The sequence below is a fragment of the Nasonia vitripennis genome, chromosome 4 (genome assembly GCF_009193385.2).
Source record: "Nasonia vitripennis strain AsymCx chromosome 4, Nvit_psr_1.1, whole genome shotgun sequence".
NCBI classification, from domain to species: domain Eukaryota; kingdom Metazoa; phylum Arthropoda; class Insecta; order Hymenoptera; family Pteromalidae; genus Nasonia; species Nasonia vitripennis.
Genome location: NC_045760.1, coordinates 14,625,923 through 14,652,030, shown reverse-complemented (window position 1 = coordinate 14,652,030; position 26,108 = coordinate 14,625,923). Strand labels below are relative to the sequence as shown.

Here is a 26,108-nt window from a genome sequence, read left to right as displayed (position 1 = left end):
GAAAAAAAAGCATCGGCTTTTTCACAAATTACTCTGCAACGACAAAGAATAAAAAGAAGGATACAGTTTGATTCGCGTTCAATGTTAGTATTTTTCGGAGGTCCGGGAAGATTTAGTATGACCAGTTGAGCCTCGTGGCTCTTGTTGACGATCACTTCGTTGAGTTTGATTGCCGTATGCATTCGCCTCACGTTATCCTCTTCTCTGTAATGTCATAATTGAAAAAAATATATTTAAGAAGATTCAGGAGTACAAAATAAAACTAGCAAAGCAAAAAAGTATGCTCACGGAGCGCCGCGGGGTTCCTCTTCCTCCTCTTCATCGTCGTCATCGTCATCGACGCCGCCATCCTTGGCGTCTTGCTGGTTCGACAAGCAATCTCCGGCAGAACCCTTTTCAGTGGCATTCTTGCCAGATTTGGGCGAGCCCGTAGGCGTAATTTTCTCGTTAACGGTCTCTACCTTCTCCTTTTCTTTCTCTTTTTCCTTTTCCTCGTTGGCCTTGTTAGAGTCAGCTGGCTCGTCACTGGTACCGCTTATCGCCACTTTCTGTTGCTGGGCTCCGGGCTCCTGGAAGCGGACTTTCGTCTGCTTCACCTCCATGTTCTGATGGTGGTGATCGACGATCGCCTGGACCTAATAGGGTATAGACGCGGGAAAGGGAAAACAGAGAGATGACGATTAGTGCGCGTTATGATTAAACCAGATGGGCGACCCGGTCTGCAGGAATACTTGTCAGTGTATATGTGTTTTAAGCATTGGGCGCTGATCTTGATAGAGAATTTTTCTACATGTTTCGTTGCAATTTTTATTGCTTATTAAGTTCGTTATGTTTGTGTACTGTTAGCGTTGATGTAGAGGCAATGTGTGCGTGTGTGATAAAATTAATTTAAAGGAAAGTAGGTATGTGTAATTATATAATAACAATTGCAGCGAAACATATAGATATTTTCAAAATCAAGAATCAAAGCCTAGTTGTGGGAATATAGTGAGATGAGCTATAAACTAGCTGAAAGGAGCTACATGAATTGAAAATAAAAAATACACATGAGTTTTTGATGTAGTCAAACATGAATGTGCTAACAGTTAAAATGCAAGTTAAAGCTTTGAGCCTTAAATCGTTTTACATTGCACTACTTAATATAGCATATTATACTGATTTATATAATCTGTAAGTCACGAGTTTCTGTTTTATTTTAAAAGGGCGTGAACAATACTTATTGGTAAAACGATTTACTTATATCTTCATTTACCAAAAAGTGAATGATTCATACGTCGGAGTTTTTTATGATAATTTATTTTCCTTCCATATTTCTTAGCATATTACTTCTGCGATTTCTGGTGCAATGAGCGAAGAAATAAAATAAAAAACTATCCAACATATATCGAATATTATTTTGCAAAAAAGTTGCAAATGATCGTTAGCATCTCTCAAGCGCTCCAAAATCGTAGGCACACAGTCGAAGCAACTTTTTTACTGTTCGTGCAAGGGCGATGAAAATCATAGATATGTCGAAGAAGTCATTCGCAAATAAATTGAATAATGAGAACACTGAATTATCGTATGATTATCCAGCAATGAAACGATTGTCTAAGATTGAATGGTGAACAAAAATAATATTATGGCTTGCCCCGTCTAGAACAGCAGACTTTGCTCTTATGAGGCACGTGTTTATGCAATGTGAATATGTGAACACATAAAAAAATAGCGACTGAAATACAACATATAATATCCAGGCACAAACAACCCTTTGAAATGAGAAAGATTAAGGGCATTGTGATGTATATATGTTGAAGATAATTTGATGAAAAAAACATCGAAATGGAGACACTAAAATGGAGAAGGACAGCTGGAGCCTTAAGGGTATTCTGACAAACCGGAGGCATATTTTCCTCGGCTGGTACCTCGTTGAAGCCTGACGTCTGTTCCACACACGAGAGCATCCGCGACGGAACAAGCGCAAGAAACAGACATTATCGAATCAATATAATTTAATTTCCTAGATATCTCAAATAATTTTATAACAGGGTCATCATTTCCTTTTCAAATAGTTCAACACGCAGACGTGGGAAGCTCTTAAAACGCTTACAACACTAAATAAAGTAAATAGTCGATTTTAAAATAATCTACAGAACTCAGATTCAATCAGTTTACGCAGAAAAGTAGCTTATCGTGTAACTATTTAAAAACAGTCAGCAAAAACCCTGTACATATTTACATATAGATTTATAACGAAAAATGGTCAAAAACAATAACGACACTTACGATTCCTATCGACTCCTTCTTGCTCAGTTGCATCTCCCGCAACATTTGATTTCTCTGCTCCATTATCAGTGTCCTCTCGTACGTGTAAGCGGAAATGTCCGAATTCATCTGAAACAATGTAGAAACGACAGGATGAAGCCTCAGTAAAACGTGTAAGTTGAATATTTTTCTGGGCTAAAGCTCGGATACCGACCATTTCAACAACCTCAACTTCAGCTTCGATTCTAAGATCGTAGAGGAACTTCTTCAAGTCCTTCTTCATCTGAATGGAATTGTCCTCCATTTGGGCAACGGTAAAGATCTTCATCTTGCAGTTTTTCCAGGTGCGGTGCTGCTTGAGAAGGAAGGGCAGCAACATTAGAAGACCACCATCGTGAACGATCCACCAAACATGGATGTCACCGATGACCTTTTCCGTCGAGTCGGGGAAGAAGTTGATGCCCTTAGGCACGATGAGGGCCATCTTGGCCGCGGTTACGGAGCGCATTGTCTGCAAAAAGACGCGCCAAGTGCGGTCGCTCTCTGTCTGGCGCCAACTATAAGGCCAGCCGAGGATCACGCAGTTAGGTTTCATTCCACCAAGACCCGTCATCTGCACCAGCGAACTCAGACCGTCGATTACATTCTGAGCTACCAACACATCCACGAAACCTTTCACCTGCGATAAAAGAAAGTAAGACATATTATATTTTTCATTAAATATATTGAAACGAAGTGAGGACTCTGGAGTTATATTAAACCTTCTCTTCTTCCATAGTTCTCCTGAGAGCTTGCTTAGCGGCTGCAGCATCGCCAGAACGTCGAGTAAAGTCGCCTGTTATGCAACCGACTGCGATAGTCAAACCCTTACTGGCCTTCAGTTGGCTGACGAAGGCAAACATTTTACGATACTTGGGCACTAGGTCGTCCGTAAGCTTGGCTAGGATAAGAATCTGCGGCCGCCAGTTCTTGGTGTGAGGCGGACCTTCTTCAAGGCGCAGCAGTGAGTATCGGGCGGCCGACAGGGCCAGACCGCGGATGCCATCACCCCACTCCTTCTCCGCTCCGCGGTATTCGATGTACTTATAGATACAGCCGGCCATGCCCATGGCCAGTAGAGCGTAATACCAGCTCGTCATGAACATCACTGCGATGCAGAGAGAGAGGCCAAGGAACGATAAGCTCCAGTGGTAATACCTGGTGAAAAAACGCGTTCGTTAGTACACTATCGAGCTATTTTTTCTTTTACCAAAGAACTTTAATGAACTAAGGTTATGACTCACTTGAATCGCGGTCGCCAGTTGGGGGTACGCAGCAGCGTTTGGACAGCGCAGGCAAGATTGACGAATCCATAGCACATAAGGAAAAACATGGAGAGCAGGGGTGCCAGGTAGTCAACGTTACCCAGCAGAATGCCGCACTGGCATATGAGGATGGTGAGAATGAGGGCCCGAGTAGGCTCTCCCCTGCTTGAGCTCTTGGCGAACGGTGCTAGGAAAGGTATGATGCTGTCCTTGGCAATGGCCTGTAGCAGCCTAGGCGCGCCGGTGAGCGACTGCAGCCCGGCCCCGAGAGTAGACAGGAACGAACCCACCAGAATCACCCACTCATTGGGCCAAGCTATGTTCGCCACAACTAGACGACCGCCTATGCTTTGACCGAACTTGTCACGCAGTAGAAGATTGTCCACGGTACCGGCGAACAGTAGGACACATGACAGATAGACCGTTGAGGTGGTGAGAATCGCGCAGATCGTACCGATCGGAATGGACTTCTGTGCGTCGGCTAAGTCGCCGGATCTGTTCGAACCGGCCATGATACCTGCATACAAGGAAATTTTCATAAGTAATTTTCAATGCAGTCCACGTTCACGATAAATGAAGTAGACTTTCTTACCTGTCACCGAAGGGAAGAAGATACCAATAAGGATAGTGAAAGTCGTCGTCAGGTCAACCTGGATCTGATTGTACGCCGGCCTGATTTTTTCGATGTCTTCTTTACTGTTACCGTAGGCGATAAACTGTCCCTCCTCCTGGAAGCTTCCCCAGATGTTTTCTGCAAGAAACAGAGCATGCATTGAAAAAAATCGATGAAATTCATTCTATATATAGGTATACCTATACAAGCATATGCGTAGCCAGAGTTGTAAACTTACCCAGAAATACGCCACTGGACAGTCCGCGAATGCCGTTGTGGGTGGTGACGTTGTTGTCCATGTAGTACTGATCGCATTTGTAACCCTTGATGCTTTCACAGAAGGTCATGTTCAATAAACCCGAGTACTTGCGGCAGCTTTCGTTATCGACGTCCTTGAGCAGTCGCTTCCCGAGCACGCAAATCCTGCGGGCGAGCAATCATCGTTAAAATTAAGTAATAAGTATTTATTCTTCTACTCTCGACTTATTTTGCGACATTTTTCTGGAAATAAACGCACAAGGATTTTCCGCGTTTCGACAATCCGACCTATCGCGATAGCAAAGCTCCCGCATGAGCATAGCAGAGGCGTTAGCGGGTTACAATGCGGCGGTTGACTTTATACGCGCCGTGTTAATTTTCCCTAATTGAAGCCGATTGATGGTGATGATGATAGCCGAGCGCGAACGATTGACCGATGAGCGCGAGGATTAGGCGTGCTATCCAAACCCACAGCGAATGTGCAGGTATAGCATAGATGCGCTTAACGAGGGGATACGTACGTTTTCGCGCTGTAAACCATATATTTGCGCGACGGCTTATACGGACTCATGATAGCGAGAGCTATTAACTACGGGCGTTCGTTCGTTCTTTTTATACGAGGCAGTCGAGAAGTTGTTGAATAATTTTTAAACTTTGAGAAAAAGTTCGGCCTTCGTTTATCAGAGAATTTGCGTGGGCGAGCTGGATTTTTCCTTCCTTTCTCGAGAGAGGATATCGCACCGTGATTAATGAAGTCGATATATCCCAAGAGTTATGCTTAATTGCTTTCTGGACAGGCTATCAATCGTTCGAAAACCGAAAATTATACGACGTCCTGGTTGAGAAGTAGGCAGGCCCGGTAATAACGAGCGAAAATAACATTCTTTCATTTGAAGCTCGTGTCGGGCTCGTCGAGAAAATTTATACGTTGGAAAAAGCCTCGTCTTTTTTCTTGCCACTCACTTGAGCTTGTCGTTGCCGTTGAAGTTGACAAACAGCCCGACGTAGACGGCGATGATGGAGAAGATGACGCAGGCCAGGGCGACGGTCGCGAACTTGTTGACGAACTTCACGCCGATGAAGACTATCGTGCCCATGACGACGAGTAGGCAGGTCCCGTAAACGCGAAAGTTATTGTACATTATACTCGGGTCCTTTGTGAAGTCACCGAATATGCTGAGACTCGGAGCCATGTACGTCTGCAAAGCACAGTTGATTAATTATATAAGTAGGTGTATGGCATACATGGAACAAAGTGCGTGCACATATCAATGGTCGCGTGCCTTGTTTTAAAAGCGAGTAGTATACGCCAAAGAGTAGCGCGAGTTTGCACACTTTACGATTATGGAAAATCAATATTTATTCACTCGCGGCCCCTGCTGTATTATACAGCGGCAAAATCGATGAGCTGCACTCTTTCCCTGTACTGGCGTATATAGCATGCACTCGCCGATATGACGCTGTTTTAAGGATGGCTATACTGTTGCATAATTACCAGGACTATCTCGACGGCTCCGATGATGTACATGGCCGCAGCGAGAGTCGTGCCCGTGTAGAATAACATGCCGACGGCGCCGCCGAACTCCGGGCCCAAGCTTCGGGATATCATGAAGTAGGAGCCGCCAGCAGGTACCACGCCGTTCGTCGCTATCGCGCTCATGCTGATCGCCGTCAACATGGTCTGTAATGAGATTGATTATTGCCTGATGATGACGTGCACCTTGAAGATTTCATCAGCGCTCAGTCAACGAAGCAGAAGTGGTTCGTTTTCAACCGGAGTAGATAACAATTTCTCTGATGCGATATATATCATAGTATAGCGCCATATACACTCCGCGGTTTATCGCCGCAAGCGCGCCTCGCAATATTTTCTCGAATTAAACCACGCGCAGAGTGCGCAGAAGAAAAAATGCCCGTTAAAAGTTCGACTTATATATAAGACGTAAAAAAGGGAAGAATCGAGGTGTAATATACTTACGACGCAGCAGCAGCAGAAAACGATGAGGAAGCCCTGGATGGCGCCGGCGGTACCGACGACCCAGGTCAACCGAATGAAGAGGATGACGCCGAAGATGTTCTGGATGCAGGGCAGAAAGACACCGATGAGGGTGCCCATACGGGCGCCACCGGGCTTGCCAGCTGCGGGCTTGGCGTCCGGGTCGGCCGGCGCCGGTATCGTGTTGCTGTAATCCGACAGGCTCTTGAGCAGCGTCGCCACTGTCGGCCTGTCGTCGAACTCCTCCTGCAAAGACGTTAGAACGTTTATTCGTGTGCGTTTGATTGCAAGATTATTGCGTGTCTGCAGACTCGTGATCCGATGGGCATACGCGTCTTCGTTTCCAAGATGAACAGAATTCGTTCGACTCGAGACAGGCGCAGGGAAGCGAAAGATCGAGAAAACATCCCTGCCCCGCGCAAGCGATTAAAAATGGAGACGTAAGCATCTTACGTCAGCGCGAATGACTCTGTGATCTCGTAAATCACTCGGCGCCGCATTATCGGTCCGCAGCTCTCGTGCGCCTGGCGAACTTTCCTCGCGCAGCGGTATCCATTTCATGCAAAATGCCAATCCCCTTAAAAGTTTTAAATAAAGCTCGCTTAAATCACTTCGACGCGTCTTTTTTTCGCCTGCCTAATTGCCCGTGCGAAAGCTCAGCTCCTGGGAAGCTTCGAATTTTATATATATTGTGAGAAACGCTGTTCAGCCAAAGTTTCGCCGAGGAAAACAATAAGGGACGCGGCGATAATACGCGCTGCTGGAAAGTCACGGGCAAGAAAACAATAACAGAGGCGATCCTTTTCTCCGCAGGAGGACAATGCAGCCTTTTGTCTCGCGCGTCGCGTATAATCGGATTAGCGCTTCGTTTGGGAGAAGTTGTTGCGCATATCGAGAGAAAGCGAACCCCCAGGAGTGTATATAATGTCCTGCGCGCGACTCGATCTTGACGCTTATTCGATCGACGGTCCCAAAATCCCCGGGATGCAGTTAAGCTCACGCGCGCAGCTACGCGATTTTAGTCCGGAGTAAGCCGGAGCTTGTTACCCGCGAGTGGTTCTGTATATTACTCGACCGGTGTATAGCTAAACTTTCTCCTAATGACCCAAAAGTATTACAACGCTATATCTATACACACCTATATTCTCGAGACGTTCGCGAGTGTTCATCAAAAGTTTGGCCGTCGTCAAAGGCAGCACTTGCAAAGTCAAGTTTTTCGAAAAAATATAGCGCATATCGTTTAAGCTGATACAACGAGCGCGTCTGTCCAATAACGGGCTTAACTACTTACGCGAAGCGTTATACACGATATTATCATCCTTGCTGCTGCATTATTATACACGCGGAGCTTTCTTTGCGCCGTGTGCTCGGGCAGTGTTCCATGAAAATTTTCATATCTCCCTCCACGCGAGTATATAAAACGGCCCCGCTCGCGTTTGCCTGTAAAAGAGAGCGGCAGATGCGACGTACGTGCGCAGCGATAAGCTGTGGGGTATACTTATACTGTTTTCAAGAAAAATACGACCTTATATACCCTCGCTAATTAAGCCCGAGCGGAGGGAGACACGGGCTGATCTGCGTTTTAGTACCAAAACTAATGTTCAGCTCTGTGATTCCTTGGACAAACGCGATGACGTGTACACTTGCACGGAAGCTGCAAAAACTATCAATTAAGCCAGTATAAGGCATGGCATGTTTATGTGAGCGAGATGACGGACGGCGAAAAGCTTTAAAGTCTTGCGCAGCGCTGTGTATAGCTATACGAGTGTGCTTTATGTGATATCAGTGCGCTCTCGCGAGCCGTAATAACTTTTCGCCACTCTACTCTCCTCTGAAAGCAGCAGGGAGGCGAGAGCTGTAGGTATGTATGTGTATAGCGGTGTGTTCTCTCGGCCGAGACGACACGTCGCTGTGCTTATTTTTGCTTTTTGCACTGGAGTCGCTCGCTGTGCTATATAGCCACGGCTTATTACTTTCTTTTGCCGAGTGTATTACGAGCGAAATTTCTGGCTCTCTCTCTCTCTCTCTCTCTCTCTCTCTCTCTCTCTTTCTCTCACGCGGGGGAAATTGAATTAGGCTTCGTGGTCGGTAATTGCTCGCGAGCAAGAGGAAACGAGGCTTCAACGCGCCGGACGAGATTGATAAGAAGGTCTTTTAATTAATTGCGAAACGAGCATATTTTATTTTTTATTTTTCATGAAGCCTTTTGCCATTTTTCTGGATTCGTTCGAATTTTCATCTACCGTCGTTCTTTCAAAAGACTATATAATGATAAAGTATTCATCACTTTGCTCAAAGTAATTGAATTTTAATTTTCATCGAAGGCAAACTCCGATGCGCAACCTGCAAGCGTATACCAATCTCGCGACTCGTTTTTTCGCGATAGAGAGTTTTCTGCACCGGTGATCTAATTCAACGCGTTCGCGTCATTCTTATATTAGCGGAGGAAGTTAAAAGCGAGACTTTAACTGACACACACATGCGCGCAGCAGTGTAGCGCGAGGATGGGAGGCGAACAAATTTTCCCGGCGACACTCTTATAACCTATCAAAGCTCCCTTTTGCAATTTTAATTAATATATATGTGTGGGTATATATATATATATATATATATAACTCAACGTTATAAAGCTGCTGCTGCTGCTGCGCTACTGCAGCGGAGCGTCGCGTCAAACGTGGCCTTAGATCGTCACGCGCGACTGAAAAGAGCCGCGCACGAAATTAAAAAAGTATCCGCGCGTATAAAAATGCAGCGCGAACGTTTTGCTCCCTCCTGGTTCTTTTTTTTTCGTCGCTCGTATTCACGAGGACGACACTGATTGCTCGTTTCTGTCTCTCTCTCTTTCGTTCGTTCGTTTTGCGGTTTCTCTCTCTCTCTCTCTCTCTCTCTCTCTCTCTCTCTCTCTCCTCGCGGGCCGCTAAGCGAGTTAAGTGTCCTTGGAGCAATTGAAAGGGAAAAACAGTGCTCTGTGGAGGAGAATAAAGTGGTCGCGCTGCTCCGCGAAATATAGTCGTTACGCGCAGTTTTCAAGCCATTACCCTGAATAGAGCCGTCGCTCGTCTAAACCGTTGAAAATAGAACGAGACTCGCCCCACTAATTCTTTTCTCTTTCTTTTGTCCAGCTCACAACAACGGGGTTCTCCGTCGCAAAACAAAGAAGAAAAAATTCAATCATCCCGTTTACGATAGACACGGACGCGCGTATAAGCTTTTATATTCGCTCGTGTGCTCGCGCGGCCAAGTTCCGCGGTTACGTGCGAGCGAGCGGCAAGGCTCCTAAAAGTTCGCCGAATGGGCGCGCGAGCTGCAGCATTCTAATTTCGACGGAGCGATGCTAATTTCGCGCTGGAATTCCCGAATTAACCCGCCTCCTCGCGATCGTTGCCCGCCGCACACACCGCTGCTGCCGTCGGCGCAATTACGGCCAATTAAGCTCAGACGCAAACTTGATTTTAATCGGCTGCTGCTGTACACGCCAGCTTTTTGTTTGCGTCAATTAGGATTCCGTTGAATGCTTTTTTTTCAATTATTACATCATACGTGCGCGGTTGTTCGTAAAAGACATGCAGTCTGAAAAAAATCGAAACGACGAGGCACTTGGAGCGATTTGCATGCGATTAATCAAGCGAACCGAAATGCAAATCGTCGCCCGCTCTTTGCGAAAAATATGTGTATATATTCTCCCCCGACGACGACGATGACGACGACGACGATGCATTATGCAAGAACGCGGAGGGCCACGCGTCTGTCAACAACAACAACGACGCTTCAGCTGCTCCGCGGCGCGAGCGTGTAAAATTAATTTTAATTCGCGCTAAATTTCTCTCTCCCTTGCATAATTAAGACGACGCCACTCGCGCTCGACGAAGGCGCGATAAAGCAGCAGTCGAACCCGGGAATCGGGTCAAGAGCTTCTGCGCAGCTCGATTATAGATATCGGATCTACAGCCTCTCGTAAAAGCTGCGCGCCGTTTTATTCTTTTTCTTCTCTTTTTTTCGAGAGAGGGGCGGCGGAAAAAATCGGCGACAGCGAGAAAATAAGATACGGGGGAGAAACGGCTATAGCGAGAAGACTATGAATATTTGCTCTACGCGCGCGCTATCTTGGGTGTGGTGAATGTATACACATATATAACAGTGGGTGAGTTTGTGAAGTGCGCGCCGGTGGCTGAGCTGAACGATAGTATATCCAAAATCCGGTTGACCTACATTTTACGCGCGTGCTATACGTGAATCTGCGGGGGAAGATGCAGCATATATATGTGAGAGCGAGGGGAATCCCGAAAGCTTTGTGTGGAAGCGACTTACACGGAACGCGATGATTTTTATTGCGCTCGCTTTGGTACCGTTTTCGCTGTTTGTTGCCTGCGTGCGTATATATATACACACACACATATATATATATATATATACAAGCGACGTTCAACTGCTGGCGTATAACAGTCAAGCATTACGCGATGTTGTTGAATCGTCTCGAAGAAATCGAGAACGCACAACCAACTTTATTCGCGCATGAATTGGCTTTCGTAAGAAAGCTTGTATAGTGGATTTCGACGCCGTATTTGTTTTTGTTTTCAAATCGTGTATATATAATCTGTGGGATACTCGACATGCACATGCACTCCGTCCGCTAATGCGCACATGGAATTTGGTTCCATTATCGTTTCGGTGATAATATAACGATTGATCCGATCGACACGCTTTTGATTTATTATCGGTGTAGTAGGGAAGAAGCTTTTCCCGGTTTAAAATTTATAATAAAATGTTGTTGGAGTTTTTGTTAAAACTCAGTTTTAGTATTTTGAAATATTATTCAGTTCTTGTTTTATTGTAGCTGGGAAAACCCAAGAACAGATGCCGTGCCGAGTCCGTTGCCGAACTCGGCAGCGCATCTGCCCGTTTTATAATGATAAGCTTCTCGGAGACGCGGTCTGTTTGTTGCCTACGAAAAATACGTGCGACAAACACGGCAATTAGGGATTAAGAAGGAGCGCGCACTTCGCTGAGTGCGCGCTCTTTATGATACCCGGGTGAGCGGCGGGGGCTATTAAGAAGGGTCCGTCCGCTCACGCTTCGATCGCGTCGTCGCGTACCTGGATATCGACAGCGACCCTCCTGCGATCAGCCGTAGGACCACGTCACCGAGGTATTGTAATACCCTCAGCGGAGGATAGCAGTTAGTTCTAACCGAATCGAGCAAGCAAGCAGTTGTCCAGTCGAACGCTTCGCTGACATCTGACTACGCTGTCATACTTGTATTAATTTCTTGTTCCTTTTTTTGGATTAATAAATATATTCACCGTGAGAAATTATACCCTGCTTGATTTTTATTTTCAACAAATCTATATACGCTAATAATCCTGCGGGAGGATTTCCATATACGTTTATATTCATACGCCCTTCTGACGTCTTTCTCCACGCACGAAATCATATTGATTTATAACCCAGAAAACAGTGCGGGATCGGTGGGTGGGTATAAGCCCCGCGAAAAAGAAACTTTCCCCGCTGGCGAAGTTATAGCACACACGTTCGGCCGATTTAGCATCTAATCGAACGGCAACAACTTTTGCCGAATTTTCCCCGGAATAGATATATGTACAAGCGTGAATGCATAGAGAAGAGCTAGGGAACGTGTATATGTCAACGTCGAATCGCGACTGACGCGCGAGCTCGTAAAGCGTATCTGTATGGGTATTTATAGCACAGACAGCGAAAACCTGTTCAAAGTTCGACGGCATTAGGAAAATGAGTTACGCCGCTCTATAGCTGCGCTTCTCTCGAGACTGCGAAAGGCTCGACCCAGAAAAAAGCGGCGTAGCAGCGGCCCCTCGAGGAATTCCCAGGTGTAAATTGAAGCATCGCGAAATTCACGACTCGAAGGGCGTTGTGCGCGCGCTCGGATGAGAGATAAAAAAAACTGGGACAGCGGAAGCGAGCCTGAGGCAGCGAGTGTGAGAGAGAAGGATAGAGAGAGAGAGAGAGGGGGGAGAGGGTCCTTCATTAAAAGAGAGCGTACCGACCGCAGACACACCGGTTTTTTTCGCCTACTAATTGTCGTTTGAAGAGAAGCCGCTCGCGCTATATGTATAAAGGGCATGTGACGCGCGAGCCACGGTCCTTTTGCGTCGTTTGCGTTTAATTTGGAGAGAGAGAGGGAGAGCGTTTAAAGAGCCGCTTCCGCTGCCCCTCTCTCCTCTTTCATATTCATTCAAGAAACGTACCTTTATTTTGTTATCTTTTATGATTATATATATAGTATAATTAAAACAGTCAGAGAAGCCGCTTCAATCTTCCGCCGATGCAAAAGTCATACACAGCTATATACCCGCGCGATTACAAACCGAGTGAGCAGCGCCAATCCACTTTCTGAAATTGCATCGCCGCGTCCGTATATAGGGTGGCCCGCGCCGCGCGCATGTATAGTATATGACAAGGCATCCCACTCTCTTATATATATACCCGTATCCGCACACAAAAGTTCGCCTATATATATATATATATATATATATATATATATATATATATATATATATATATATATATATAGACACACACACACACACACACACACACACACACACACACACACACACACACACAGAGAAGAGAAGAAATGATCTCCGCGACGGGGCCGCAAAGCTTTATTGGATTACATCCGTGCGGCGTTGTTGGTCAAAGGAGCTCCTTTTTCCTTCATAATACACACGTTCTCGCTATTTATTCTGGTCTGTGCAGCGCGACTCTCTTTTCCAGCGACTTCCCGTCGTCGCGATTAAAGCTCGCGGGCTTTTATGCGGGTTCTTTTGGCCGAAGAAAAATATTAAGGAGCCGAGGGTAAGCGCGAGGAGCTCTCTTTCTCTCTCTCTCTCTCTCTCTCTCTCTCTCTCTCTCTCTCTCTCTCTCTCTCTCTACTCTCCTTGAGTTTCGGCACCTTTGCAGCGCGAGATTTTAATGGATGTAGGTTTGCTTTCCTTCGCTGCAGTGGTTTAGTTCTCGCAAGGACTAGTGCGCGCAATTAATATAAAAGCGTATAATTTATAATAAAAGAGAGCTAGAGAGAAGATATACGGCCAGGGTCCTTGGCTTTTTGATCGCTTTTTGAGAACACCCAGGCTTTGTACAGGACAATAACAAACAAGCGCACATAAAGCGCAGCTCTGCTCCTTTGCCGACGACGAAGATCTACTATCCATGGAAATTTCTCGGTCGAGCTGTGTGTCCATTAAATCTTTATTGAATACGTCGATGCGATAAGGGTATATACCTATAGCATACATGTGGAGCTTGGCCATACTCACTTTGTACAGGTAGAGCTGGTCGCATCTCGTCGAGTCCTCGGCGTTGCCGCTGACGATTGGCTCGCCGTCCCCGGCCGTCTCACCTCCATCGCCTGCAAAATCAAGCAAAAAGAGCGAGCGTTAGTTAGTCCCCTCTTTCTCGTTATCTCCCCCCTCTCTCTCTCTCTCTCTCTCTCTCTCTCTCTCTCTCTCTCTGATGTGTATAAATATATAAACGTATATATGCAGGGGTTGTCCGTCTTGCGGATCGTTGGAAATAAATACACAGTCAAAGCCCATTGTTTACGCGCGGGGACGCGCGAGAGTTTCGTATTTAACTGTATAGTTGGAACGCGTGAGGATGATCAAGAGCTTGATTGGAGATCCAGAGGTATAGAAGAGTCTTTGTCGGGACGGGATTGTGCTCTCCGCGAGGATCGATAATGGCCGGTTGATTGCGGTTCGGCGGACATCATAGCTGCTTGACGACGATTGTTCTTGGGGACGGATGAGACGCTGTCTTTGCTGACAGGCGAGAGTCCAGATCCTCTGGGTCACGTATTCGGCTGAAACTTTGGTAAGCGGGACTAAACCACAAAGTCTTACCTCCATTTCTTTTAACCGAAAAATCGTGACCCGAAGGGTATGTGGACTCCTCTCGTGAGTATACAACCTGACAGATTGCAGGAATTAGTAAATTACCCGTGCGTTATTTCAACGTTGAAAAATCGTCGCGCCCCGATCATGAACTGCCCGCTAATTATGCCGCGTCAAAGAGAGGAGTATTCGTGCGAGTATAGAGCTGCGCTGTCACAAATCCCATTTTCCCAGCTGATAATGGCTCATTTGCCGGAAATTCTACTCGGCCGCCGCCACCGTCGAAAATTGCATCGCCGTTATATAATATCTATATACCTATATACGCGAGCATTCGAGACGCGGCTCTCCAAAGAGAATTCGCGCAAAGCCCCTCCCGCTACGGCTCATTTTGTCCGAATTGCCGCCGAGCCCGAGTGGCTTATTTACTTTCCTCTCTCCCTCTCTCTCTCTTGCTCTACCCCTCTCCGTACGTAGTTTGTCTAATGAGGCCCGGTATGCGGCTCCTCTCGGCGACTATATGCGCGCACTACTCGGAAATAATGGGATGAATCGCTGAAAATTTCAGACACGCGCGTTGATTGCGAGAACAATAGGGCGTTTTTCCGCGGATTAGTTGGCGCGCAGCGACGAGCGATGGGATTAATTATCGCGCTAATGAACTAATTATTTTCGGATGAAAATTTCAGCGCGGCGCGCTTTATCCATTATGCATAGTGCGAATAAGCGCTCCTCGTAATGCGAGCCTTGATTTATCGAACAATTATATCGCCACATTTTATTGAGTCCCCCGATCGCAGCTCTCGCTCGCCTATACTATAGAATTTTCGCACATAATTAACAATAACGAGTCCGAGCGGATATGTATATACTGCGAAATACAATGATCCTCGCGTAAACAATCCTGCGCTTCAACAGCTCCAGCTCTTCGAATTGCGCAAGAGAGTATGTATAAGTACAGGAGGAATAAATCTTGCAAGCGTCCGTACGCGCATCGGTAGATTTCGCGTAACCGAGCCGCGCAATTTTCGCCCATTACGTAAGAGGATATCCGGGCCGAGAGCCACTGCGCCAGCAGCTACTCATTTTGCATATAGCTGAGAGAGGATGAGGGCTAAGTGCACGCGCAGTGCGATGAATCAGCTCTAAGTACATACGACGACGGGAGGCGAGGGAAAGGACCAAGGTGATGAGAAGGTTGAGAATTTTTTATGAACTCGCGCTGATAAACTTGATCCCGAGCTTTTGATGGAACTATAGATAGATAGAGCCTCTCTCTCTCTCTCTCTCTCTCTCTCTCTCTCTCTCTCTCTCTCTCTCTCTCGGATATCGAACATTTGCGTTCCATTATCTCTTCGATGCTCTGAACATTGAGAGGGAGATCAACGGAGATATCGCGAATTTTATGCGAGCTGAAAAAAAAGCTTGGAAACTGATGCAAAAGAGAAGTTGAACGGCAGAGTAGCGCAAGCGCACGGGCGCTTTAAAATTTAAATATGTCAAAGTGTAGACTCGCGTAATAACTTACGGGCTTAAACTTTGCATTTTTCTCCCGCGGCGTCGAATAAGCGGATGAAGTTCTTGGAAATTCATTTTTCAATGTTACGCGCTGGGAATTCTCGAGAAGAATAATATATATGCACGTTCGCGCGTGCGGCGGCGAACCGTAAGTAAAATTTTATACGTTTAAGAGCTCTCTACATTTTGTACATCGTGGGATTCTTTGAGACATTATAAATGTGCTTGAAAGCGACTGTCGGGTGTACTTGGTTCGCCTGTATTGACGGCTGTTGAGCAGATTTTAACGAGAAGCGCAGAAGATTATAAGTACTTTCAAGTCGCTGATTTGATTATTCCAGCTCTCTGATGTACATCAGTGTCCCACTCCGCAGCCTTTCTCGAAATCAAATTGCAAAATAAGAGGACGTCGCAAAGCTTCCTCGAATGAAAGATCTCGCAAAAGAGCAAACTGTAACACAAACAAAAGCAAGCGCGAAAAGGAGACAATGCCGAGGACGATTGTTTCGATTAATCAAGAGCAGTTGGCGAGATGGTGGTAAACTTGAGCTGGTTCCCTGTCAAGACTCGCGACTACTGCCATTCATCCACTTGGAAAAAATGAAACTCCAGAGCTGAATTCTCGGCATATAAAATTGAGAAAAAGTTCCGCCGAATTCTCGTCGAGGAGTCGATACGCCGCTGCAAGTGCTACGAATGAAATGAAAGTAACGTTCCTCCCACTCGAAACTATAATACATATACACGGACATCGATTCGCGAAATAACGTTTTTCCGGATCGACGCAATCGATTTGTCGCGCTATATCTGAATGATCCAAGAATTCGCAGCAGTCTGTCTCGCTAAAGTCGAGTTATTCGCGGACAGATTGCTTCGCTTTGTGCGCAGTGCGAGGGCGGCGATTGGATTTAGCAGCACACGTCTTAAAGGACCGAGTGAAAATGTTCGTCAAACTCCGCCATCGCTATGAACTACCGCGGGATATTCGATTTTCTATTTCGAGATTGAGGGAAAAGGAAAGAGACGAGAGAAAGACGGGGACGGGAGAGATTCTGACTCGCTCTCGTGTAATACCGTAATGTCGATAGCGGCGTAAAGTGAGCCGGAATTCCAGCTGCATTGCACTTTGCCGATAGCAAGTTGTACACCGACGGCCACAGAGAGGGAGATAGAAGTTTGCTCGAACTTTGCAAGATTCGAGAATGGCGTGTATTTTATATAGACGCACGCCGATCGGGCTTCGTCTGACGCGACGGGTACTCGTACCACTGGCTCTCTCGGTGAACCGAATCGAGATACCGAAGGATTTATCGAGCCGTAAACTCGAGTGGGATAAACTATGTACGGCCGTTTCTACTCGTGTTCTACGCGATGGCGTACTTATTCATCGGGTATTTCTGTTTGTTTAAAACTGCACGATAATCGACCACCGAGCCGTGCGCGGTTAGCTGTGTCGGCAACCTTGAAAGCCGCACTCGGCCAGCGCTGATTGACCCAAAGTTTCCTCGCCGCAAAAGAAGATAAGGCCCCTTCCTGCATCTCTTGGCGGTGCAAAAAGATCGCAGTACAGAGAAAGAGCGAGAGAGAGAGAGAGAGAGAGAGAGAGAGAGAGAGAGAGAGAGAGAGAGAGAGAGAGAGAGAGAGAGAGAGAGAGAGAGAGTGAGCAGGACTCGCAGAAACGCTGAGCAGCAGGCTGCTCAAACGAACTGGGTCGGCCCCAACTGTCTGGGGAGGAGGCAGAGTGCCGAGTCGAGGCTTTAGTTGGCTCGAACGTGTCTCTCCGGGGCTGCTCTCGCTCCGCGTCGCCCTGCTGCTGTCGAGTACATTAAACAAGTGAGCTTACAGCTAATGTGAACGTTGTTTATGCACATGCCTCGCGCAGTGTATTGTTCTCGTTTTTGGGAGTGGTCGGTCGATATTTTCTGAAAGTAACGTCCTCATCCCATATCTGCATGATTATTCAATATTCTCGACGATGGTTTGCGACGCACCGCGCAGAGAAATACCATCAGGCACGTTCCGCCGCGGACGGATACGCGAGTATAATTGGATTGCGAAAAGTCATGCTGGAAAAGCGTTTGTCAGAGCCTGCGGCGGCCATGGACAATCAGATGTACGCGTGACGCGAATAGACGCCTTCATCAAGGGGACCGGCCCGACGCGGAGTCCACACGCCGACGCATTAAGAATTCAACCGCCGCCGCGGCGACGAGTCGAAAATTAGCTTACGCCTAATTGTATCGCCCCGCTTTCCCGCTAAAGAGTAGACGAATTCAGCCGGCTCTTGTATTCGCGCGGGGTTTCGAATATAAGAAAAAAACGCCGCATATTTTCATGTAACTTCCGAGCCAGGTCGCAGGCGCGTATAACGGAAACACAGTTTCGCCGAACAAAGCTCGGGGGAAAAAATGAGCGACTGCAGTCAAAGAGACACGAGCGCACATACGGTCTGACGTTTCTGATGCGTATGCAGCGCGTCTCTCGGGCTTCTCTCTTTTGTATAGCAGCGCGCGGCGCGACAGTTGCTCTCGCTGCTGCATCGATCGTCGCTCGCGAGCTGCATATGCGCGCGCTCATCGAAGCAGCTCTCGGGTGATCGTTAAAGGCGAGGAGACGCTTGTAATGCGAGGCAAACGAGGTTGGGGTATGATCAAAAGCCGGCGACGTGATCCTCCAAAAGCTCCCGGCTTTTTTTCTTTTCGTCAAAGGCTCGCGCGGAAAATTGAGGATCAAGCAAAGTTTCGGCAGGCGAGCCTGCTGCTGTATGCATACTCGTCGACGAGAGTTTGGCTTTTACTGAAACAAAGCGCTGTACTTATCGCGTTTGTTAGAATTAAGTAGGCGTATGTATATAGCTAAAGCTTCGCTCGAGCGCAGATAATATTTATTCGGCTCAGTTGCAAATCCAGCAATAGCTCCGGCGTAATAAGCGACGCAAAAGACGGGACGCTATAAATCCCATACACACGGCTTGATGAACGTCTTCATTATAAGAGACGAGCTGACGCGACGTGGAAAAAATCCAAGGAGATATACGAGCTCCGTCGCTGCTGAATTTACGGATAAGGATCCAAAGGTCGCAGCGATATGGCAAACGACCGCCGGACGTTATACCATTGTTGCCCTGTGTTGGGAGAGAGTGGTATACGGCGAAAGGGACGACGCGTTTGAAATCGAGGCTCGTTTGTCAAGGGTGTCTTTGTGGGCGCAAGGAAGGGAGGAGGATTGTTCAATGATCGCTTGTGTACAAGAATAGCACATAATGGGCCCGTCTGTCTACGGTCTACGACTTACGACGCTGACGTTGTCGTTATTAATCGATTACACGAGGTAGGGACAAGGCGATCGAAAAGAAAATATAAACATTTCTATTTATCGGCAAACACGAGTCGCGATAAATATACCGCGCGCATTCTCCCAGTCTTTGCACATCAAGGTCGCAAGACATGTAACTATATAAGCAGTAAGTCGTTCTATTTATGTAAAGATTGAAACGAGGCTAAAGTCGTCGTCAATAATATATTACACGAGTGGCCAGTTATGTCCCATCAAACATTCATATTCGCGATACACTGTTTATCAGTCGTCCATTACAGTGGCCAAATTTTCCCTGAGTCCTGCAATACAAAGAACGACGACAGCAAAGCAACGCACTCGCGCGACAGGTCTTTCAAGCGTTATTGGGGTAAGCAAGCAATTCCCTCGAAGGCGCGAGATAAAGCGCTCTCGACCCTCTGAAAGAGTTCGACATCGCCAGAGTGAGAAAAGGGAAAAACAGTCGAGTGGGAGAGCAATCGGAAAATAGCGGAACGCCGCCGCCGTGAAACGATACGAATCACCGGCTATATATTTTTTTATCGCCCCATTTCCAGATCGAATTATATGGAGAGAGAGAGAGAGAGAGAGAGAGAGAGAGAGAGAGAGGGAGAGAGAGAGGAGAGAGAGAGAGAGTAGTAGGCGGGACGGAAAAAGTTCGAGCTTTTATTTTCATTACTTGCTCGGGCAGTTAATGCCACGCGGTATCGTCGAGTCCTTGATTCTCGAGCGGCACGTCGGATATTTCAAACTGCGCACAGACGACGCAGCGGGCGGTCTTTATGACCGATCTTTAATCGCTCGAACCCGAGAGGCGGCTGCAGCGGTTTTCTTTTTATCGCTTATTTTAATTATTGCTCTTCCAATACATCTCGATGCAAAAGCGCTTCGCGGCGAATCGAGGGAAACCGGTCAGCCATTGGTCAGATACGTGCGAGTGTGCAAATACCCGTGCGCGTCGCCTATACAACCTGCGCCGCTCGAGAGTATACTCAAGAGAGTAAACATTCCGCGGCTAGCGCATCGCGTAACTCGAGTCGCTCTTGCGGAGTTCTCAGACTAAACGGACGGCATTAGCGCGTCTTAACTGTATATATACCTATACAGCGAGCGCGTGACGCGGGTGAGTGTATTATACGGAAAAGATATACGAAGCGACGAGGTGTAGCCGTTGCGCGTTGAGAGTTTAATGTACTTCTGGTGTCTCGCGTATAATGGAACCTGGTAATTGGTGACGAGAGTTCTCACCGAACGGACATACCTCGTCCCTCGGAGCGTAAACGGAGACAGTCGTCTTCTTTGCCTTTTACGAGGATGTAAAGAAAGACGAGCGGAAGATTATAATATATGGAGCGAGAGTTTTACGCGACGGCTGCAGCTGCCGCGGAATGCGAGCGATAAAGATATTTCCGCGCACGTCTCGAAGATTACGAGGCGCCGAAGGGATTTGTCGGCTTGTTCCACACGACGTCGCGATGAATTTCTAACGCCTTCTTTCGCCTCGCGCACCGCGTATGTTTCTTTTTTTGTTCAGTATTTTTCCGCGCGCTATAGCTGCGACGTGATTTCTTCATCGATCTTTCGAATTCATAACCGACTCGTCGCCTGCGTCTCGGCCTTATACGTAATTATCAAACTGCCTGAATATTCATTATCCTCCGCTCTGGCGCAGCGAATCTACAATTCATATCTGCGTTGCTACCGAAAGCCCGCAAGTCCGGTAAATTAAAAAGTCAGCATCTCTCTCTTACTCCCTTGATCTCAAACTTTGTCGAACTTTCTACGTGCAATGCCGTGAGATTGATTGATTGATAATGTTTATTAACGCCAAGGTCAAGGACCGTATGGCGAACTCGAAGTACATACAGAAAGATACAGGTGTTAGGGCGAAGAATGTACATAGTATAAAATTATAGCATAGAATATACAGAGTATGAGAGTATTTTGCTCTCTCTCTCTCTCTCTCTCTCTCTCTCTCTCTCTCTCTCTCTCTCTCTCTCTCTCTCTCTCTTTCGCAAGTAGAGACAGAAAAAGTACAATAAAAATAACGGCAAGAAATTACAGGAAAAACCAAATGTTATCAGATGAAATCGTGAGTAGTAATACAAATGAACACGCTAAGTAAACGCTTAACGCTTATGCTACGTAGTATTGTTCGAGGCTTAATAGATACTCGTATAAGCGAACTTTAAAGGTTTCGACGGTGTTACATAATTTAATTGCGCACGGAATAACCCAAAAATACATGCTCTGGATCGAAAAAGCGTTCCTATACAGTTCTGTCCGCGGTCTCGGTATCGAGAAAGCCGAGGACTGATTACGAACCGATCTACGTGTATCCTCCGTGATTTTAGGAAATAACTCTGCCAAGTATTTCGGTTTGTGGCGTGTAAAAATCTTGTAAAGTTTCACCCCTAAAAAATACTCACGCCTACGTGTTAAGGAAAGCCATTTCAATCTCGTAAAGTAGGGTGCTAATGGAGAGTCCTTTTTTAATCGAAAAATAAAGCGTATTGCCGAATTAAACAACCTTTGAAGTTTATGTAGTTGAGTTCGCAACGTTTCTAGCAACGAAAAATTTTTTTTTAGTTGGTCACTTTTTAATAATGGGTAATGATTATTTTGCTTAAAAAATGGCTAAATGTTAGTTTTGGCGATGATCCCTGATGAGGAACTCGATTTAGAGGGCGCTGCCGAAGTCCGATCCCCAAAACGAGAAATTTCAAACTTTCTTGTCTAAGTGCTCGGCTTACACACCTATTATCCCTTTTTTTAAGACGGATTATTGTTACTGGTAGTATAACAAATTACTCCAAGATAATCCGGTAAGTCATAGTAGACAAGACACGCATAATTAAAAATTGGCATGAGTAGAGTGCTCACTAGCTGGGCTTTAAGAGCATATGATAAATTATAACACTTAAATCGAAGGCGATTGCTTTTCTCCTTCTACTGCTAATGTTCTCCCAGAATGCATTTCTAGCTGAAATCCGCTCTGATCTGTATTATACAAATTTTCGAGTCCAATCCTTGGTATACACGATTTAACGTCATCGATAAATGCTTCAGCTTTAGCCGTAAGTTCTGCACTACTTTCTAGTGTTTTTCTTGTTATGAACTTATTTATTTTCCTAGAAACTATTCGGTGTGCTTGCTTAAATTTGAGTAACCAATGTTTAGAAGCTTTGAATCTAATATCATCAAAACCAATTTCTTTTTTAGCTTGTAAGGCCCATCGAATTATATCTTCATCATGGATAATTGAACCACTGTCGAGAGCTGCTTGAAAATTATCCAGGGTATACTGACAAATTTGTGCTACTTTTTCTCTATACGTGCCACCTTTATTAATTGAATGAGCCCAACGACGTAGCTGACTAATAGATGATACTTTTTTGAATCTGTTTTGCACTGTTTTGAGACTTAAATTTTGCTTCGTTTTGCTACTTCTCCAAAATTCTACAGCTCTTTTTTTGTATTCAAAATCTAGTTCTTCATTATCTGCTGTACATTGATTTGTTGGTGCTATATCCGGATCAGGAAAATGATGTTTGCACTTCATCTTCAATTATTTCCGCATTATGGTCTTTATACTCTTCTTGAAAATCCAAAGAGTCATCAGTAATCATTTCTACATCGTTGAAATCATGTGTTGCATCTATTAAAATTTCTTTTATTTTTTCGGCCAACTCTGTTTCGTGATAATTCGTGACACTATCTGGTATGTTTAACGCTTGAAAGTATGCTAATAATAAGTTTAGAACGTTTAACGGATTAATTTTCATTTTTCAATCTAAAATGAAAACAAGCGGTAAAATTTATACAAGCTGTGTTTTTGCATGTAAGGCACGACTGCTACATTTCTACCAGAATAAAACGAGTGAATGTAAATTGAATCAAATCATTAATTTATGCATTGGAGAAGAATTCTCGTTCCACTTTGTGATGTTCGGAAAACTCTATTTTTGGTTTTATTCAACTTTTATTCACTTTGAAATTGAATAATGTAAATCTATATAAAATCACTAAAGAAAATTTTCTACAACTGTATGATACCACTGACAAACAAAAAGACGTACTATTCGTACTTTCCGGCATCGAACTAGAATACCCACAAAACTCACTCACTGTCTAAAAAATAACACAGGCAGCTGAGGTAAACACTCGATGAAAACAATCTAAAAAAAGAAAATACTGATTCGCACAATATGTGCGAACATATTGAATTGAATATTGCGAACAACTTTTATGAGTGAAAGACATTTATCTGTGGAATTATCATTGAATGTACGATAACATTCATTAAACTAATGAATGCATATAAAATTCCCTTTCAATAACAACGTGTTCTTTAATTGCAAATGAAGTTCGAGTATTAATATTCTTTTATGTATTTTTACCAATAACAAAAATTATCATAGTAATATAATAATAATAATAATAAGAAGAAGAATAAGCATAATTGCAATAGCAATAATAACAGTAATACTGATAATAGCAATGATAATGAAAAATAATAATAATAATTAGAATAATATTTATTATTAAATTTAGATTTTTTGATAAATTCATTAAATCGTAGCAAATAGTATTATTATGGAATTCCAGACTGTAAATATTTTAATATAGATACAATAATCATTACTTCGAGAATTCATCTAAAAAACTTTCGGCTTACGAAATAATTGTAACAATGAAAAACTCCCAAGTTTGACAACATTAAATTTTATTACAAAACGCAAAAGAGTTTGATAAACTAATTTTATTAACCTATGTTTTTTCATTTGCAAAAAAGTGTGGACTTTTTGAATTTATAAAATTATATAATTATGCAATTTATGAAATACTTTATAATTTATGAAATTACTTTTGAAATTATGCTAATTTATAAAAGCAGAAAAATAAATAATCTTTGATTGAAACATAAAACGAGACGTTATTTGTTACATACAAAATGATAGAATAAAATATCGGTAATATGTCTATACTCGTGTCTACGGTAAAGCATAGGCCTTCGGCTTGTCTGGAGGTTAGGGGTTTGGAGTCGTTTGGTTAAAAAGCACAACCATTTAGCCTATTTGTTCTTTAGGGGTTTAGGGTTTAAGGCTCTTTAGTTCACATGTACAGGCTACAAAGATCACACATTTGTAAACAAGTTTTTTTGAAAGTTAAAATTTTTTTTCGACATTTTCGTCCACCACATTGGTTTCGCCATTTTGTATTTTTAAAATCTGATATCAGATTTGTAAAGAGCGATCTCGAAAACCCCTATATACAAACCTTCTACAAAATATTATGGATTGAAGTATACTTATAGTTATTTTGTGTTAGGGGTGGTTTACCCCCCTAAGGGGAAGTATCTATGAAAAAACCGAAAAACTTAATTTGTTTATTATAGATGTTTACAAATTTTTTCCAAATTTTTTAGTCGTTTAAAACTTTTTTATTATATAAAATTTTTTTTCGATATTTCCGTCCGCCATATTGGATCCGCCATTTTGAATTTTCAAAATCTGATAACAGATTTGTAATCAGCGACCTCGAAAACCTCTATATACAAACTTTCTACGAAATATTATGTATTGAATTACATATTTACAGTTATTTTGTGTTAGGGGTGGTTTACCCCCTTAGGGATAATATTTATGAAAACACCGAAAGACGTCAACTAAATTTTGTTATTAAGGATGTTTAAACATTTTTTCCAATTTTTTTTAGTCGGTTTAAACATTTTTTCCAATTTTTTTAGTCGGTTTAAACATTTTTATTATAAAATTATGCCAAAAAATATATGTTTTCAACCCCTAAAAATAGGGGATGCTACCCTTACTCTTCAAATCACCATGAAATACTTGCTCTTTTTGTAAGAAATAACCTCCAATTTGTTTCATTGAAAAATATTAATTTTAAGCCGAGATATTTAAAAAAAACGCTTTTTGGGGGTTAACTTTAGGGGAGGTTTTTACCCCTTAAAAGTGAAAATTAGCCGATAAAAAAAATACGTGTCTCTTATTTTTTTATGTTCTACAACATATATGAAAATCATCAAAATCGGTGAGTTCGGGTTGGGTACCTTTCCTTGTTAGAAAGGCATTTTAGCATTGCCTGATAAACTTCATAAGGTTGAAGTAAGGAGAGTCAAACTTACCCACCTCCAAGTCGACGGAATCAGTAATAACCCTGAGTATGTCAATAGAACATGGAGGATGAATAGTGGTGACTGAAGAGTAATAATCAATTAACTCATCTTTAGAGAAGAAGTGAAGTGGAGATTTGAGAACATTACCAACCAGGCCAAATTTACGCAATATGCTCCAAGTTTTAGATACGTCTGAGCAGTTTTGAATGATGTAGGTATCCCTAGCCTCTTTAATTTCACTCTTCACTTTACTGTCTAATTTTCTGTAGAGTTGATACACACGGGGGTCTACCGAACGTACTGCCCGCTTAAATTCACGGTGATGGCTGTTTACGCACTTTACGAGTGGTAAACGGTGCGTACAAATCAAGTAGCTTTACTGATGTAGATTGAAAGAGATCCAAAGCCTCATTCACATCAGCATGAGCAGCCTCAGGAATTGTAAGGCTGGCCAACAGTTCGCTTGCGAATTGCATTGGAGAAAATTTCCGAAAATGGCTTGAGACAATTTCCAAATCACGCTTTTTAGGAGTGTCAAACGCATACTCAATAAAAAGAGAGTCATGACCGTTAATAAACGGGGGCAGGAGATTTTTCAAATGTGATCACCCTATTAATTGAATCCACAATAAAAGTGTCGAGCCAAGAGTGTGAGTTCTCACATACATTGCGCCAAAGGGAACAATGTGCATGGACTGAAAAAGCGAGAGAGAGAGAGAGAGAGAGAGAGAGAGAGAGAGAGAGAGAGAGAGAGAGAGAGAGAAATGGTCTGCTTGCATCTTTCTTTCGCCGAATGTACCTAGCCTGTGTACTTTCCCGCAGCTGTGCGGGATATCAAAAATTTTAC

At 44.2% G+C, this 26,108-nt stretch overlaps 1 protein-coding gene across 8 annotated transcripts in view; it reads right to left on the bottom strand.

The window, feature by feature from the left end:
- Positions 1 to 26,108, bottom strand: part of LOC100116848 (solute carrier family 12 member 4) — a 147,668-nt gene that overhangs the window by 4,327 nt on the left and 117,233 nt on the right. For 6 of the 8 annotated variants that reach the window (XM_016987985.3, XM_031929429.1, XM_016987987.3 and 3 more), the window contains 13 exons: positions 13,714 to 13,805; positions 6,398 to 6,661; positions 5,915 to 6,100; positions 5,383 to 5,618; positions 4,400 to 4,584; positions 4,141 to 4,299; positions 3,528 to 4,065; positions 3,006 to 3,441; positions 2,459 to 2,923; positions 2,266 to 2,373; positions 1,878 to 1,922; positions 289 to 635; positions 65 to 204 (listed from right to left, as the gene is read on the bottom strand). In XM_016987985.3, the coding sequence (XP_016843474.1) occupies positions 65 to 204; positions 289 to 635; positions 1,878 to 1,922; positions 2,266 to 2,373; positions 2,459 to 2,923; positions 3,006 to 3,441; positions 3,528 to 4,065; positions 4,141 to 4,299; positions 4,400 to 4,584; positions 5,383 to 5,618; positions 5,915 to 6,100; positions 6,398 to 6,661; positions 13,714 to 13,805 (3,201 nt within the window). The remainder of the gene's footprint in view (positions 1 to 64; positions 205 to 288; positions 636 to 1,877; positions 1,923 to 2,265; positions 2,374 to 2,458; positions 2,924 to 3,005; positions 3,442 to 3,527; positions 4,066 to 4,140; positions 4,300 to 4,399; positions 4,585 to 5,382; positions 5,619 to 5,914; positions 6,101 to 6,397; positions 6,662 to 13,713; positions 13,806 to 26,108) is intronic. The other 2 variants (XM_008210248.4, XM_008210249.4) reach the window with 2 other exon arrangements.